Raw genomic sequence first — 18,670 nt, forward strand, 5'->3', positions numbered from 1 at the left:
TGTGGCGTCACAGCTCACAGCAACCTCCAACTCCTGGGCTTAGGCGATTCTCTTGCCTCAGCCTCCCAGGTAGCTGGAACTACAGGCACCGGCCACAACGCCTGGTTATTTTTGTGTTGCAGTTTGGACAGGGCTGGGTTTGAACCTGCCACCCTTTGTATATGGGCCAGCGCCCTATCTGCTGAGCCACAGGCACCACCCCTGGCTATTTTTGTTTTGTTGTCGTTGCAGTTTGGCCTGGGCCAGGTTCAAACCTGCCACCCTTGGTATATGGGGCCTGCGCCCTACCCACTGAGCCACAATTGCCACCCTTACTATTTAAATTTTAAAATACTGGCCAGGCATGGTGGTGGCTCAGCCTTTAATTCGAGCCTTCTGAGAGGCTGAGGTGGGTATATTACTTGAGCTCACAGGTTCGAGATCAGCCTTAGCAACAGCGAGACCCTGTCTATACTAAAAATAGAAAAACTGAGGTAAGAGGATCGTTTGATCCGAAGATTGTTGTGAGATATGATACCATGGTACTCTACCCAGAGTGACAGCTTTAGACTGTGTCTCCAAAAAAAAAATAAGTAAATAAATTAAAATACAACACGCTGGCCCGGTGCCCATAGCACAGTGGTTATGGTATCAGCCACATACACTGAGGCTGGTGGGTTTGAACTTATCCCCAGCCAGCAAAACAACAATAACACCTGCAACAAATTATAGCTGGGCGTTGTGGTGGGTGCCTGTAGTCCCAGCTACTTGGGAGGCTGAGGCAAGAGAATTGCTTTGAGGTTGCTGTGAACTACAACGCCATGGCACTCTACTAAGGGTGACATAGTGAGACTCTGTCTCAAAAAATAAATAAATAAAAATAAAATATAACATCCCATTAATTTTAGCTGCTTGAAATGAAGAAACCTGGAACTAACTTCAGTAAACACCTGGGCAGTGGAATATAAAGTACTTGTCATGTTGGTACTCATAGGGCAAAATATAGGCATACCTTAGAGATGTTTAGAGTTTGGTTCCAGACCACTGCGGTAAAGCAAATATCTCCATAAAGTGAGTCACACACTTCTTAAAGTTTTCCAGCACATATTAAAAGTTATGTTTACAGTATAGTGTAGTCTATTAAGTATGCAATAGAATGAATTTTTTGTGTCTAAAAAAATGTACATACCTTAATTTTAATGTTGATGAGAAAAAATTACTGACTGGGGGTACTCTCTGTATGAGGTTTTCACGATCTCCCCAAGTCTGTGTGGGTTTTCCTTAGCACTCCAGTTTTCTCTCATATCCCAAAAATGTGCATAGTCAGTTAATTGGACTTCTAAATCATCCCTGAATACGTGTGGGTGTGAATGCTCCCTGTGATAGAATGGTTTTCTGTCCAGGGAAGTTTCCTGCCTTGTGCCCTCAAGCTGTCAGGATAAATTCCAGCCACCTGCTACCCTGAACTGGAATAATTGGGTAACTAATCATGTCATTTGTTTTTATTAATCTTCCTTATGTATAGCTGTACGTATAGATCACATTTGTTTCAGTGTTTAATATTATGAGTGTTTTGGTCTTTATTTCGAAGTTGGTGATGTTTTTGTGATCAGAAGTATGCCATAGGAACTTAAACCTTGTTTCTATCAATCAGCCTATGGTAAAATTGGTTTCATTATATGGTTCACTTATATTGCAGTTTCCAAGAATCTATTAAGGATCTTAAGGAAGGTTATACTGTACTTTAATAGAAAACAGCATTAGTCAAGAATTGGGCTTCATTTTAGGGGAGTGTCCTGTGGTCTGTTTTCCTTGAATAATAGTTGTGTGTTAGATTTTTAGGTATTATCTCCCCACTACATCTATGTGGTTGTATTTACTTCAAAGAGCTGTGTTGTGGTTTTAGGCATATTATAAAAGACTTTAGTATAAAGAATGAAATACATGTCAAGGAATGGAGAACAAAAACCTAACTGTACAGAGTTTTAGAAACCTGGTAATAGTGCAATAAAAGCTTAAACTAACTTTGTTTTTATGAGGTTGGTAATTTTGATGCATCCTGTCACCCAGAAATATCACTCAAGGAAGATTTGGTGAGCTTGGTACCTGGTCAAGAGCAAGAGCTTGAGGAGATTTCCAGGAGAATCTTTTAAAAAGAGGAGTACTTTACGTTGGGGATGTATTGAAAATTCCTGAGCCCTCTTTTTTCCCCTTTTCTTCAAAAATAATAAAGAGTAACTAGATATTAATTAATGCTAAACTAGATTGCCTATTCTCCAGCGTTCATGATTTTCTTATCTCTTTGCTAATGGATGGGCAGACAGAGGTATTTATCCTCTTCCTATGTACCTGTTGTCATTAATATTTCAAACTTTGCTACTATCCTAGTCAGCTTTCTGAAGAGGTTCTGACTTTCAAAAAATTTATACTTGGAAATGGAACAAACTCACATTGCCAGCTTTCTAGTCTACCTTGCAGCTTTCTTGGATGTGTGTTTGTGTCCTTTGTGTCATTCCCTTTTATCTTAAATCCACTTTAGTAAGTCAGCTTCAGGTAGAATTCTGATTGTAGTCCCTTTTGCTTTAAATGCCCAGAGAGAGCTTTTTTTATTCTGAGCTACCTAGAATAGTTTATAGAACCATTTCCTTTGGTTGTTCAGATATCCCAATAAGTCTGAGCTTTTGGGATACCCCAGGGCCAAGCTTTCTAAGATGCCCTTTATCTCAGAAAGGCCATACCCAGCCTACTTCCTTACCCCTTCACTCAAGTAATTAGCTGTTAGACTCTGTGACATGGTGTGAGAGAATCCAGAGGTGAATTGTATGCAGGTATTACCTTTTAAGAGCAGGTACACCAGAAGAGGAAATAAGTAAGATAAGATATACACATTGATAATGATTATACAAGGTAATGGTGAGGGTAGAGAGGTGTAGATCAAGGGCTTGTGAGGCTCACGAGGAGGGACCACTTCCAGGTAATGATATTTAGAAAGATAACAATTCAGTTGAACATTGCAAAAACAACCTTTTCATGATGGACTTTTGATTCTTCTCTTTCTAGCTTTGGAAAGCAATCTTTTAAAAAACAGATAAATTAAAACCATATAAGTTGGTTTGGCACCTGTAGCTCAAGCAGCTAAGGCGCCAGCCACATACACCAGAGCTGATGGGTTCGAATCTAGCCTGGGCCTGCCAAACAACAATGACAACTACAACCAAAAATAGCCAGGTGTTGTGGCGGGCGCCTGTAGTTCCAGCTACTTGGGAGGCTGAAGCAAGAGAATCACTTAAGCCCAGGAGGTGGAGGTTGCTGTGACTTGTGATGCCACGGCACTCTACCCAGGCTAACAGCTTGAGGCTGTGTCTAAAAAAAAAAAAAGTATTTAAGTTAATAGATACTGGAAACTGAAATTACATTCAGCAATAGCTATTCAGTACATCAAGTCGTCCTTAAGTCTTTATTAAACAGTTAGTTTTATTTAAGTATTCATAAAGTAATTAATGAACATGAATAATAAATCTAATATTAATAATGAATTAAATTTGGGAAATTCTGTGTTACATTTTTCAAGTGTGATCTAAGCTAACATGGTTTAGTCTTAACACAGTTTTGTCCTTGTTAGTTTTCTTTAAATATGTAGCTTTATCACTTTATCTATCACTTATCTAGTGATAAAGCTACATCTTCTTCATGGAATGAAAGGATCCTGGAATAAATCTCTTCTTTCTTTTAATTACATGTCTTTTCTCATCATCTTGAAAGATGAACCCAGCATATTTTCCATGGATCTTCCATGGGCTGTAGATGTTGTAAATGGGCTACCTCTGTAGCAATATCAGTTCATTTGCAGTTAATGCATTATTAAAATAAGAGGTGGTCAGAGCATGGTGGCTCACACCTGTATTCACCGCCCTTTGGGAGGACAAGGTAGGAGGATCACTTAAGGCCAGGAGTTCAAATCCGACGTGGGTAACAGTAATATCCTGTCTCTACAAAAAAATTTTTAAAAATTAACCAAGTGCAGTGGTGCATGCCTATAGTCCCAGGTACTCAGGAGGCTGAGGTGGGAAGACAGTTTGAGCCTGAGGAGCTTGAGGTTGCAAGGAGCTGTAATGTCACTACAGTCCAGGCTGGGCAACAGAGTGAGACCCTGTGTCAAAATAAAATAAAATGATGATTATCTAAGATTGCCTTACATCTTTTAATTTGTTGGAATGTTTGGCTAGCAAAATTTGTTTTTGTTTATGATTAGGTTTTTGTTTTTAGTAAAGGAGGTTTATTTGGTGTTTGGTTCTAGATTGGAAAATGATTAGGTTTTATGACTTTTAAAGTTCCATGCAAAGAATGTATCTGCTTCAGGGAAAAGCTTTTGAATGAAAGTACTTACCTTTTCCCGGAATTTACAGTAACAATTTATGTTCTTTCAAGAAATGGGAATAATAATCCTTGAAAAGATGCTAGAAAACATGCTCTAAACCTTCTCTTTTTCCTCATGAGAGGATCTTATGTTCTTTCGAAGTCAAGAATTTATAAAAAGAGTTTACTGGATAGAAACATCATATAGGCTGTAACTCTAAATTCAAAGCTGAAATGGAATTTCACTTGTAAATTAAACTTAATGTAAAGAACAGATCTATCCAAAGATGGAAAAGAATATGTTACCAGTAAGCCACTTTCCTAGAACTGGCGAGGGAGGTGCTCAAATTTAAGCTAAATGACCACTTAAGGTAGAATATCAGGAGTAGGGCAGAGGGTGTTAAAGGAGCTGTGTGCATCAGAGATGGGCTTGAGTGTCTCCTGTTGTCTTTTTTTCGGTCTTAAACTTCTATGATGCAGTAAATATAAAGGATATTATTAGTGTGTTTTTTGCCATTATTCATTTGGAATTTTCTTTTTTTCTTTTATTAAATCATAGCTGTGTACAATAATGCATTTATGGGGTACAATGTACTGGTTTTATATACAATTTGAAATACTTACAACAAACTGGTTAACATAGCCTTCACTGCACTTTCTTAATTATTGTGTTAAGACGTTTATACTCTACATTTAGTAGATTTGACATGTAGCCTTGTAAAATGCACCATAGGTGTGGTCCGACCAGGTACCCTCCCTCCACCAATCCTCTTCCCACCCCCATTTGGAATTTTCTAATGGAGATGAGCTTCTCAGTTTTAAAACTTACTCTTTAATACATTAAAGAGAGAAAGATTTGATACCTTCTGTTTTGTACCGACCTTCCACTTACAGCAGCGTGTGGCTCTGAGCCAGCCAAATATTCATTCATGATCTATTGACTACACAGATGTTTGGGGACTGATCAAAATTTTTTGATAGGGCGGCGCCTGTGGCTCAGTCAGTAAGGCGCCAGCCCCATATACCGAGGGTGGCGGGTTCAAATCCTGCCCCGGCTGAACTGCAAACCAAAAAATAGCTGGGTGTTGTGGCGGGCGCCTGTAGTCCCAGCTACTCTGGAGGTTGAGGCAAGAGAATCGCTTAAGCCCAGGAGTTGGAGGTTGCTGTGAGCTGTGTGATGCCATGGCACTCTACCGAGGGCGATAAAGTGAGACTCTGTCTCTACAAAAAAAAAAAGATTCATCAAAATTTTTTGATAATTATTTTTATTTCCGGAAAGATTTTTTTTATTAGCCCCATTTTTAAAAAGTTAAATTGAGTCTGTCATTTTTATTTATTTATTTTTTTGAGATAGAGTCTCACTTTATCACCCTCCTGAGAGCGCTGTGGCATCACAGCTCACAGCAGCTGCCAACTCCTGGGCTTAGGCGATTCTCTTGCCTCAGCCTCCTGAGTAGCTGGGACTACAGGTGCCCGCCACAATGCCTGGCTATTTGTTGTTGCAGTTTGTCTGGGGCCAGGTTTGAACCCGCCACCCTCGGTATATGGGACTGAGCCACACTGAGCCACAGTGCCACCCAATTGAGTCTGTATTGTCAATGAGTACCTCTTGGGAAACTATTAATAAAGTTAAATAAAACATGTCTAGATTATCTCAATTTCCTTGTTCTCAGTATATCTAAGAGAGTAGTACATAGCTTGTGTGCATGTGGTAATTAAGTGAAAATGTCATAGGGGGTGAGTTGAGGGAGTTATTTGGTTGTTTAGGACTCAAGCTTTTATCTAGTAATTTCCAATTATGATTCAACACTTCCTTTAACTACCGTCAGAAACTCCAAGATTATATTGCATCTCAAGTACTTAAGAATTTCTCTTGATGTATAGTGAACTATTGTTTATAGGCTGCCAGCACCAGAAATTGGCTCCAAACCTTTTCCCATTATATCATCACCTTCTGATGTCATTGCACCAGAGTGAAATCTGCTTTGAAGATAGAACTCTTGTTTTCCTTCCATATCTTTCCTCTCGAAGGGAAAAAAATTATCAGAGACATGGGACAATCCCAGGTAAACATTTAAGAGTGAATTGAACAGACTACCCTAAAGTTACCAGCCTTTATTCCACTCTTTTGATGGAGAGTGATCGGCCCAGCATGCAGCCACATTGCAGCCACAGAGTAACACACTTGGTTGTGTGATTCTTGGCTTTGGTGCTTTTCTCCCCTTAGAATTAGTTCTTAATGACTCACATAGCTCTTCGGCCAATATCTAACACTGGCATGTTAGATCTTTTCAAACAATTCCCCAGAATAGAAATTCTTAGGAGATCACTAGGTGTCTCATTCTTTGTGTTTAATTGAACTGTTTTCTTGCATGTAAGTATTTGCCAGATAAGCATTTAAGCCATCTGGAGTTATTTTTTACTCCCCACCCCCACACAAATCTTTTTTTTTTGCAGTTTTTGGCCAGGGCCGGGTTTGAACCCACCACCTTCTGCACCCCACTCCTTTGAGCCCCTGGCACCGCCCCACACAAATCTTTGACATTATAATACAGTTGAATACTCCTAATCTGAAAATCCAAAATTTAAAATGCTTTGACATCTGAAACTTTTTCAGCACAACATGATGTTTAAAGAAAGTGTTTATTGGAGAATTTCAGATTTCGGATTTTCAGATTTAGGTTGCTCAACTGGTAAATATAACACAAACTTACCCCAAAATCTGAAAAAAATCTGAAATCTAAAACACTTTGGTGGCAAGCATTTCCGGTAAGGAATTTTCAACTTATATTATTTACAGTTACAGTCAATGCGAGGATCTTTACTCATCTTCCTTCCTCCATCACAAAGCAGTTGACTGCATGCAAGTTCTGACCCTCTTCTCTATCTCAGTTTTAATTCCCTATTGTTTTTCAACTATTGTTAAAGCTTCCAATTGATTGTATGCTGTGTTTGGCTTTATGCTTAATAGGAAGGTTCTGGTTAGGAAAGAACTGGTAAATTTTAGTTTGGAGATGTCATGTTACCTGCTCAATTATTGGCCTAGTCTTTAGTACTTTTATGTCCTTTGAGGCAGATTTGCTTGAGATTAGAAGGAGTAATCATCATCAGTAGCTCCAGAGAAATAGGACCTCAGTGTCTAAAACATTTTTATCTTTTTTAAAGAGATAGGTCACAGTGGCTCCTGTGCTTCAGTGGGCAGGGCACCGGCCACATATACTGAGGGTGGCAGGTTCAAACCTGGCCCCAGCTGAACTGCAACAAAAAAATAGCCGGGCGTTGTGACGGTCACCTGTAGTCCCAGCTACTCGGGAGGCTGAGGCAAGAGAATCACCTAAGCCCAGGAGTTGGAGGTTGCTGTGAGCAGTGTGATGTCATGGCACTCTACCAAGGGTGACAAAGTGAGACTCTGTCTATACAAAAAAAAAAAAAAGAGAGAGAGGTAGGTCTTGTTGTGTTCCCCCCAGGCTAGCTTCAGACTCCCAGGTTCCCGTAGTCGTCCTTCAGTCTTCAGAGTAGTTGGGACTACAGGTATATGCACCAGGCTCGGAGTGGCTCTTTTTTTTTTTTTTTTTTTTTTTGTGGGTTTTGGCCGGGGCTGGGTATGAACCTGCCACCTTCCGCATATGGGACCGGCGCCCTACCACTTTGAGCCACAGGCGCCGCCCTCTTTTTTTTTTTTTTTTTTAAGACTTCAGGTTTACATTTCTATATGGTATTAATCACTGGGAACCCTTAAAATGTTTTCTGTAGCCTGTATCATGGAATATGAGAAACCATAGAGAATTTGAAAAAGGTTTGCCAGGAATGTCAGTGAAAATTATGGACTGAACTAGGGTAGCAAAATACTTTCCTCACCCCATGTCTACCCCCCTTAAGAAATTAAAAGCCCTTGATTCACATTAGGAATTTGGATTTCTAACAACTTTGGATTTTCTAGTTGGAGCACTTTGGTAGTCTCTATGGAATAAGCTAGTAGAAGGAAAGCTTTGCTCCAAATGTTTGTGTTAAGATTTAAGTCTGTGCTAAAAATCTCTTCAGCACAATTATGTATCTTGTCAGAGTGAGGAATGAGTTAATGAAAATATATGTTAAGAAAGATACATGTGACTTACTTCGACAGAAATGCTGACATTATTTCTAAAGTGTTGTGTATATATGTTTATTTTCAGTTATCGAAATGTCCACAGAAGGAGGATTTGGTGGTACTAGCAGCAGTGATGCCCAGCAGAGCCTGCAGTCCTTCTGGCCTCGTGTCATGGAAGAAATCCGGAATTTAACAGTGGTGAGGAAGATTGAGAAACTTTTTTAAGAGTGTAAAGAGCTATGAGATGATAAACCAAGACTAAGACTAAAAGCATGTTTAATTTCAAGCACATTTATACAGGCATAGGTTGTTCTACCCTATGGGTAGAAAGATGCAAATATAATTTACCTTAGGTGAAATAACCACAAAGGGTGTCTTTTATGTTTTAGTGGCTTTCCTTAGACATACGAGTATATAGTGGATGCTTTGACTTAGAGGTAGTTTAATTTGAGGCATATCTTTTAGGAAATATAGAAAAGCAGAGATCTCATCTTTCTTCAGTAGCTTTATTTAGGCTTTATTCCTTCTTAGGCTTTATTAGTGGCCCTTCTTAATTTCTAGAACTTGGTGAAAACCACTGGGCAATTTATTTACAAAAACAACAACAACACGACAGATCTGTTGTGAGCCAGGTGTTCTTTCTGGGTGTAAAAGATACATTTAGATGAGGGTTTCTCAAAAGCAGCATTGTTGCCATTTTGGGCCAAATAATTCTTTCTTGTAAGGGGGTTTTGAGGATTATAGGACATTTAGCAGCATTCCTGGCCTCTACTCGTTAGATGCACCCACCTCCTCCAACCAAAAACACCACCAAACGTTGGCAAATGTTTTCCTTGGGCTGAAATCATCCCCTGTTGAGAAACACTGACTTAGAAGAATCCAGTAGAACTGTGGCCCTTAAGGAGCTTACATTCTGATAATTACAACCAGCAGGTATTTATTAAATACTTGCTGTGTCAGGCACAGTGACACATCTTGAGGCAATAAAAATCATAGTGCTTGTTTCTCTCTTTTGAGTTAGGGAAGGCTTTAAGGAAAGGGACCATTTTTGTTGGGTCTTGAAGTATGAGTAAGTTTTCACCAGATGGAAAGGATGGAAGAGTATGTCTTCGGCAGAGAATAGGGCATGCATAAAGCCATGGAGGCCCTTATATTTAGAGGAATATCAAGAAATTTAGAGTAGTTAGAGGTTATTATGTTGTTAGTGGAGATCAAGGGTAGGAATGAAGTATGTTCTGTGGGAATGGTAGCAAAAGGTGAAAGAGGGATTGGTGCCTATAGCTCTGCGGCTAGGGTGCCAGCCACATACACTAGAGCTGGCGGGTTCGAATCTAGCCTGGGCTGCCAAACAACAACAGCTACAACCAAAATATAGCCAGGCATTGTGGCGGGCGCCTATAGTCCCAGCTACTTGGGAGGCTGAAGCAAGAGAATCCCTTAAGCCCAAGAGTTGGAGGTTGCTGTGAGCTGTGACGCCATGGCACTCTACCCAGGCTGACAGCTTGAGGCTCTGTCTCAAAAAAAAGGTGAAACAGGTTTGAATTGGAATATTTTCAGAATACAGTGTTATACCCTAAACGATGAATGTTCCATTTGGTGTCATTTTAGCAAGTATTGGAAGAGCTCCCTGTGTTGGCGGTGTCACTCCTGCCCTAGAGGTGTTAGTATCCCGGTAGAGCAGACACTGGATTCCTTCCTGATGCATAGCTAAAGTTGCAGTTCCTTAGGGTTAGTGGCCTTTAACTTCTGACATACAAGGTCAGTTTATTGATTCAACAAATACTTATTATGTACCTACTGTGGCTATGTCAGATACTGTGGATCCAGTATCTGTAGTGAACCAGACAAGATCATTGTATTCAAGGAACGTACATTCTGATGAGACAGGCTTTAAACAAGTAATTAATGAAATAAAATAACTTATTGTAATAAATATCCACTGACTTCAGGGAATTGATATTTTAGATATGTAACTGTGGGTTGTGTTTGGGAGTGGGGAGGGCGTTCAGCAGTTGAACTTGGCTTGGCTTTTCTTAGAGTGTTCAGAGTAGATTTCCACTGAAAAGTTACTTTTTCTGCAGTCTAAAGGTGGTAGTTATTTATATGGGCCTCGGGTATAAAAGAAAAGAAAAAAATGAAATGTTTTGTTCATATTTTAGGTAATTTCATGTTTAAGCTTAATTGGTTTTGGTGCTGGGGTCAGCCTGGTGTAAAAGTAATGCCGTCCTGGGGTACGGTGGGGCTAGGCCAAGGCAGCAAGTCTGCACACCAACTTAAGCCCAGAGACATAAATCAGAGATCAAGCCAGTGGCCAGATAAACTCAGGAAGTTAAAGCTCAGCACTTAACTTTTCTGTATTTTGTTGGGCTTTGATTTTTTTTTCTGTTTTTAGTTGTGGTTAGTAAAAAACACATAACATTTACCACTTTAACCATTTTTAAATGTGTATTTCAGTAGTGTTGAGTATAATGTAGAAATAATTTCTAGAATTTTTTCATCTTGCAAAGCTGAAACACTATACTTGTTGAACAACTCCAGCCCCTGGTGATCAACATCCTGCTTTCTATTTCTGGGGATTTGACTACTTTAGATACCTCACATAAGTGGAATCATACAGCCCAAACGGTCCTCTGCTTATGTGGTTTGACATAACAATTTTCCTACTTTATAGTGGTCCAAAAATGACACACTTTCAGGAAAAACTGTACTTTTAAGTTTCAGATAGCCATTTTGCTTTTTTTTCACTTTCAGACAGAAAGAATCATCATATAAAATAGTCAGTACTTATTAGCTTTTGTGTTAGATGATTTTTGTCCAACTTTAAGCTGATGTAAGTGTTTTGAGCACGTTTTAAAGTAGGCTAAGCTGTGATGTTTGGTAGGTTGGATGTATTAAATGCATTTTCAACTTAGAATATTTTCAATTTATAGTGGATTTATCAGAACAGAACCCCATCCTAAGTAGAGGAAGATCTGTACTGGTGTTTTTGTGACTGGTTTGTTTCAGTTAGTATGATGTTTTCAAGGTTCGTCTTTCCTACCACATTTTGTCTGTTTATCCATTAATGGGCATTTGGGTTGCTTTTATTTCTTGGCTATTGGGATAGTGCTGCTGTGTACATAGTATGTAAATATCTCTTTGAGACCCTGGGCTTTGATTTGTAACTACTTGATTTATTTTCAAGTTAGATCACCAATAGAGCAAATTGTAGTGTTGACCAAATTTTAGTATCTGGACATAAGGTCTATCAGAAGTTAAAAGGAGATTACTTTGAGGGGTTCAGTTTTACTTCAGGTCTTGTGAGTGAAGAGAAAGATGAGTAAAGAGGAAGTTGTCTTTACTCTTTCTTCTATTGATGACTAATTCAACTTTTTCTCTTGACCCTCAAAAAAGACCCCTAGACTTCTGCTGTGCTGTCTTTTACATCAGATGCTTAGAACAAACTCTGGCATGTAGCAGATGTACAATAAATATGAACGAATCAGATTCTTTTGCTTCATATTTAGTGGAAAACAACATCAGTTCTAAGTTTGAGAATGCAGTCCACTTAAGTCAGGGTAATTATTCTTTTTGTAGAATGCTCACTTTCTCTTCTGCTCAGGACCATAACACATGATGGTGTCTGCTTTTTTCACTGCACCTCTGCCTGTGTAACATGGCCAAATGTTTTAGTATTTAGTCTGTGCCTTTCCAGAGCTCAATGTTACTTAAAACCAGACTCCCTGAGATATGTCAGAGCCTCTTAGTTGACACCTCAAAATGTCAAAATAGATTTTTAAAAATCCATTATGTTTAAACTATCTAAACATAAATAAAACTTATGAGAATATTCATAAGGTGTTGAGGTCTAAGACTGGAACATAGATTGTTCCAAAAACAACTAATTGAAGTTTGCCTAGACGATATTTTATGATGTATTGGAAATAATTGGCCTCAGTCATTTTGGTCTGAGTCCTGCAAAAACAATTTATCTTTCATCTTGGCTTGCCCTCATAACTCTTAAAATTTCTGTAATTGTCCATAAATCTAGGTGGTATTCAGCTGGGATTGAAGTTGGTTAAAAACCATACCAACATGACTGTGTATCAGAGTGATTATGTAAAATACTATATTCCTGCTCAGCAGAGCTCTGGGAACAATAAGTAACAGACTTCTTGGCATTCAATTTTACTCCACTAGGCCTCTTTTTAAAAAAGTGGGGAAAAGAAAGCTAACTTTGTCTTCTTGGGAAATGGTGAGAGGGATGACAATGCTGAATCTTGAAAAGAAAAATCTGATCCTCCACTAACTTATTCCCTGCATCCTCTTCAGTCTTCCATTAGCTGCAATGTAATGCCTAGGTCACTTTCTTTTAATTGACAGTTTCATTTTTTCATTCCTCAGTGCCTTCAGATTGGGTGATAACATTTCTAACAGTGCAATCAAATCAGATAACCACTTAAACAAGAAGTTAGTTGGTGGTGAAAGTTGGTGGACTATTACAAAATATGTAGTAGTTCCTATGCTGTATGAGCAGTCTTTGTCCAACTTTGTGTGAGCCACAGGAGGAATATCTTGTTTGATTCTGATCAAGATATTGATTCTGATTTAGTAGGTGCTTGAGATTCTGCATTTCTTTTGAGTTCCCAGATGATGTCATTGCTGGTCACAGGACCTCACTTTGAGTAGCAAGTCTTTAAAGCAATTGTCCTTAACCCTCACTTGGATCATAGTTGCCAGGGGAGTTTTATAAAAACATGATGCCAGGACTCTACCCCTTAAGAGTTCCTGATTCACTTGGTCTCGTTGTCAGGCATCTTGTTTTTCAGAAGCTTTCCAGATGATTCTGACATGTAGCCAAGGTTAAGAATCACTGCCTTTAAGAGATTTAGAATCTTGACTTTTCTGTATTGCGTGACTGGGTAGGCCTGGAAAAGATTTCTCATCATAATTTGAAACTCTGAATGTTCCTTACTGCAGTTTGAGACCCACTGACTTTTCTTTTTCTTTTTTTTTTTTTTTTGGAGACAGAGTCTCACTATGTCATCCTCCATAGAGTGCTGTGGTGTTGCAGCTCACCGCAACCTCCAACTCTTAGGCTGAAGAGATTCTCTTGCCTCAGCCTCCCAAGTAGCTGGGACTACCGGCGCCTACCACAACGCCTGGCTATTTTTTGTTATAGTTGTCATTGCTCTTTAGCTGGCCAGGGCTGGGTTTGAACCCACCAACTTTGGTGTATGTGGCTGGCGCTGTAACCACTGTGCTACAGGCACTGAGCCCAGAGACAGAGTCTTACTATGTCACCCTTGGTAGAGTCCATGGCATCACAGCTCACAACAACGTCCAACTCTTGGGCTTAAGTGATTCTCCTGCCTCAGCCTCCCAAGTAGCTGGGACCACAGGCACCCACCACAACGCCCAGCTATTTTTTTGTTGTAGCTGTCATTGTCGTTTAGCAGGCCTGGGCCGGGTTCGATCCCACCTGCCTTGGTGTATGTGGCTAGTGCCCAATCCACTGAACTACAGGTGCGGAGCCCCCACTGAGTTTTCTCTGGCTCCAAACTGTCATTGAATGAATTCAGACTTGAACTCAGCCGTTTTAGATGGTATAATTTTTAATGTAGTTCTTTGGTTGTAATCAGGAGCATGAAAACACTCAGAGAGAATCTGCTCTTCTGCCTTATTGACATTACTCCCCAAAGTAGAAAAAGCTGTATGTGTCAATTGTTCTTCCACTTGGATCAGCATCTGGAGGAGTTAAATATTACTCACATCAGTTGCATGGTTGACGGTAACATGGGAAACATGAATTCAGAGCCCATTTAGTAGGCTTCAGTCTACTGATAGTGGAAGGACTCTCCTTTCCAAGCTTACTCTAAACTCTTGTGACTGGAAAATTAAGGTAGGATTATAGAAAACTGGGGATTATCAGCAGTGATGAACCACATGCATTTCAAGATCCACTTTTCATACTCTACCCCTTGAGATCTCAAGGTTTGGGGAGCATGGAAAGTTAATTTCTCACAAAAGAAAAGATTTGGGGAGGGGGCTTAAAGCAGAGCTTTTTTGTAAATTTCTGTCTTATTTTACTTTACTTGTTGCTTTTGATTAAAGAACAGTGTCATACTGGTCAATGACATGGTGTTTCACACTTGTAATCCCAATAATTTGGGAGGCCAAGATAGGAGGATTACTTGATGCCAGGAGTTTGAGACCAGCCTGGGCAACATAGCAAGACCCGATCTCCACAGAAAATTAGCTACTATGATAGTGTATATTTATAGTTCTCCCTACTCAGGAGGCTGAGGTAGGAGGATTGCTTGAAACAAAGAATTCTAGGCTGCAGTGAGCTATGCATGCACCACTGCTCTCTAGTCTGGGCAACAGAGAGACCCTATCTCTTAAAAAAAAAAAAGTCTCAGAACTTGTTAAGTAATATTTCCTTGTTCAAATTGGAGAAGGAGGCCTTTTTAATCAGCTTTAGGCTTTGGTTAAGTACTGATTGAACAGTCTTGTGGAAATTGTAATATTAAACAACCATAGCAAATGAGAGCACACTCGCAAGAGAGTGGTCACAATTGGGTACTGTATGTAACACCATGAGAGCCTTCTCAAATAATCACCATACCGGATCTGCTCTTTGGCATTTCTGTGTAGCATCATAATCTACTGTGATATGCCACACAAGAAGGAAGAACAATGGTTGATTTCTGTGATTAAATGTTTTAAGAAATTTCTTCAGGAACTGGCCCCAATCCAACATCCTCTTTCCTGCTTTCCCCCTTTGCACTCAGGTCTAAAACTTAAATAGGCTTTGTTTTTTCTTTCTTTGTGCTTCTATGCTTCCTGTTCTCACTGTCAGAATAACATTCTCCTACTTTTTTAACAGGCAAATTCTCATTATCTGTTAGGCACAATTCAGGTATCACCCGCTTTGAAACATTTCCCAGCTTTTCTCTCCCTGCAGCCCCACTTTGGTAGCTGGTTTGCCCTTCTTTGTGTTTCTCTCTCTCCTGCTCAGTTCCTCTGGTGTAGGATGAGGGATCATATCATTTTTATGTGATTGTCTCAGACAAACTAAGACAGACAGAGCTCTTCAAAGTTAGGAATAGATTTGTCTCTTTTGCATAGTAGTAAGTAGCACACATTCATGATTAGTTGAGTTGTTTAAAGGAGAAAATGAAAGAGGAGGAGGAAAAAATAAGAATAGAATCAATATACCCTGCTGTCTCCTTTGGTGAAATTTTAATAAGTTGGACTTCTAAGTCTGTCACCTCAGAGTTAGTTCAGTAAAGCTTCTTGGAAAATATTGATACCTAATTTGGAAAAAGAAAAGATGAAAAATTGGTATTTGCAGTCTGTAGAGCTGAGTAGCAAGCAGCTTGTTGGTTTTGTGTGGAGACATTAGATGTCTTGTACTAATAGTTGCTCAGTTGCCTTTTTTCTAAAATCATAAAATGGAGTCTGGGGAGCCTAGTAATATTTTACCAAAATGCATATATTTGCAGTTTTCTGTTAGTCTGGGGGGAAAAGTTCACTTATGCTTGTTAATTATATCAAATCTCAAATATTAACTTCTCCTTCCATAATGTGATGATGCAGATTCCTAGAGCATATTGGGTTTGGTGAGTCACATTTCAGACCACTTGCAAACTCAATCATTTGACACCTAGTACCAGTAGAGATTTTGCTGATTTTAGCTCATCTCTGCGTTTGCACCTTTCTCTTCATTGCAGGTCTGAAACTCAAAATTGATTTTTATTTCTAGAATTGCATCCATCATTGGGCATGTGTTTAAAAATCAGTAGTTTCAAAATAAAACAGAAAAAGGTCTTGAATGGCAAATAATTGAGCAGTGTCGGCCAAAAAGCTCTTTGCTGAATCCCATCTATGATGAAGTTTTGTGGTTCTCCTCACACCGGTTCCGTTTTTTTTTTTTTTTTGTAGAGACAGAGTCTCACTTTATGGCCCTCGGTAGAGTGCTGTGGCCTCACACAGCTCACAGCAACCTCCAACTCCTGGGCTTACGCGATTCTCTTGCCTCAGCCTCCCGAGTAGCTGGGACTACAGGCGCCTGCCACAACGCCCGGCCATTTTTTGGTTGCAGTTTGGCTGGGGCCGGGTTTGAACCCGTCACCCTCGGTATATGGGGCCTGCGCCTTACCCATTGAGCCACAGGCGCCACCCAACCAGTTCCGTTTGTTAAGAATAAGTAGCAAGGCTGGGTGTGGTGGCTTACCTCCTGTAATCCTAGCCCTTTGGGAAGCCGAAGCGAGTGCATAACTTGAGCTCACAAGTTAGAGACCAGCCTGAGCAAAAGCGAGACCCTGTCTCTACTAAAGATGGAAAAACTGAGGCAAGAGGATCACTTGAGCCAGAGTCAGAGGTTGCTGTGAGCTGTGACACCATGGCACTCTACCCAGGGCGACAGCTTGAGATTCGGTCTCAAAAAAAAGAAAGAAAAAGAAGTAGCAGATAGCTTCTAAGAGGCAGTTTAACACATTCACCCTTACGTAACCCTTTTTCCGTACCCCTCTTCCTCTACCCTGAAGCAAATTTTGAAGACAGAGCTGTTGATGCTGTGATGAGAAAGGAGTCCCTCCCCCATTTCTGTTGTCAGGTTAGTGCAAAGGTCATAAATGGTCAGTTTCAGCTGTAGAGAACTATGGGTCACTGTGGTCAGGTGCTGCTGGCACTTGCCCTTATAGTTGCTGAATGGACCCTTCAGCACAGTTTAGGGACTGCCCCTGTGGCAGAAATCTCATTTTAATCTGTATGTTGCAGATCGGTAAACTTTCTTGGAAGAAAAAGAAGATACTAGTAACAAACCTCTATATTGTGCTGAAGCAAAGAACCTGATATTGTTAGAGGCTGCCTTTTATGAAGGCACTTTTAGAAGCTATCATAAGTTTTTTCTAAAACCTTTTAATTGCTTGAAGTTCTGCCTGGGTTATGTAAAGAAAATTTTTGCTCTGGAGTTTGTATTTTCTTCATTTCATATGCCTCTCCTGCCATATTTCCTGAAGGGAGTGTTTTTCTTGTTGCCTGTTCTGCTCTGCCACTCTGTTGATTGTCTCCACCATTTACACACCCCTTTTGCTTATTTCAGAAAGATTTCCGAGTACAAGAACTCCCACTGGCTCGTATTAAGAAGATTATGAAACTGGATGAAGATGTGAAAGTGAGTTCACATTCCTGTTTCTTATTCAGATTGAAGCTAAAATCATGGGTAGATTATTGCTCATTCTCTAGGGCTCACAGTTTAATTAAACAAAAATATTGTTACTATCTGTTTTTATTTCCTGCCTACACTTGGTAGATGAGCTAAAATTGAACAGTTGTTTTCATTTTTTAGCTCTGAAAATTGAGGATATCCTGGGTTTTTTCCAGATGTTAAAAAGGTGCTGTGTTTCATTATTTGAAATCAGGTGATATCACCCAATTCTTTTCATAGTGCAATATGATTATGTGTCATCAAATCAATAGGACAATGCCATCATCTTAGCATCTTATTACAATGTATAGTTTCTTGGTCTGTGCTCTAAGAAATTTTTGGTGATATTGTACCTTTTCTCACCTTTTGATCTGTGACTTTCTTCTTTTTTTTTGAGACATAGTCTCACTTTGTCACCTTTGGTAGAGTGCCATGGCATCACAGCAACCTCCAACTCTTGGGCATAAGTGATTCTCTTGCCTCAGCAGCCTCCTGAGTAGCTGGGACTATAGGTGCCCACCACAGCGCCCAGCTTTTTTTTTTTTTCCAGTTGTCATTGCTGTTTTAGCTGGCGGGAATCAGATTCAGACCTGCCATCCTTGGTATATGGGGCCGGTGCCCTACCCAACTGAGCCACAGGCGCCACCCAATCTGTGACTTTTACATGAATTATACTTTTTTTTTTTTTTTGCAGTTTTGGCTGGGGCCGGGCTTGAACCCCTTACCCCTGGTATATGGGGTCGGCGCCTTACTCCTTGAGCCACAGGCGCTACCCTATATGAACTATACTTTTTAAGAAGGTTTACTTGGGGTTGGCCATTTCTGTATTCCTGGGAATCCACCTCTCTTTATAAATCTTAAGGAAAGAATAACTCTATCTCTTCATCACTTAAAATTAATAGTTTCTTGTATTTGCACAGAAAGTTAATAGTTGATAGCAGTTTTCTCTTCTTTTAACTCCTTTCCTCCTCACAGTGAGACTTGATAGGATAAGAATTATTAGGTCCATTTATATATATGGAAATGAACACAAGGAGGTTAAGCAACTCATGCAG

At 39.8% G+C, this 18,670-nt stretch overlaps 1 protein-coding gene across 5 annotated transcripts in view; it reads left to right on the plus strand.

Moving 5' to 3' along the window:
- NFYC (nuclear transcription factor Y subunit gamma) overlaps positions 1–18,670 on the plus strand; it is a 74,898-nt gene that overhangs the window by 33,334 nt on the left and 22,894 nt on the right. For all 5 annotated transcript variants that reach the window (XM_053576251.1, XM_053576254.1, XM_053576253.1 and 2 more), the window contains 2 exons: positions 8,508–8,620; positions 17,511–17,582. In XM_053576251.1, the coding sequence (XP_053432226.1) occupies positions 8,516–8,620; positions 17,511–17,582 (177 nt within the window). In that variant the 5' untranslated portion in view covers positions 8,508–8,515. The remainder of the gene's footprint in view (positions 1–8,507; positions 8,621–17,510; positions 17,583–18,670) is intronic.

This window comes from Nycticebus coucang, chromosome 22 (assembly GCF_027406575.1).
Source record: "Nycticebus coucang isolate mNycCou1 chromosome 22, mNycCou1.pri, whole genome shotgun sequence".
NCBI lineage: Eukaryota > Metazoa > Chordata > Mammalia > Primates > Lorisidae > Nycticebus > Nycticebus coucang.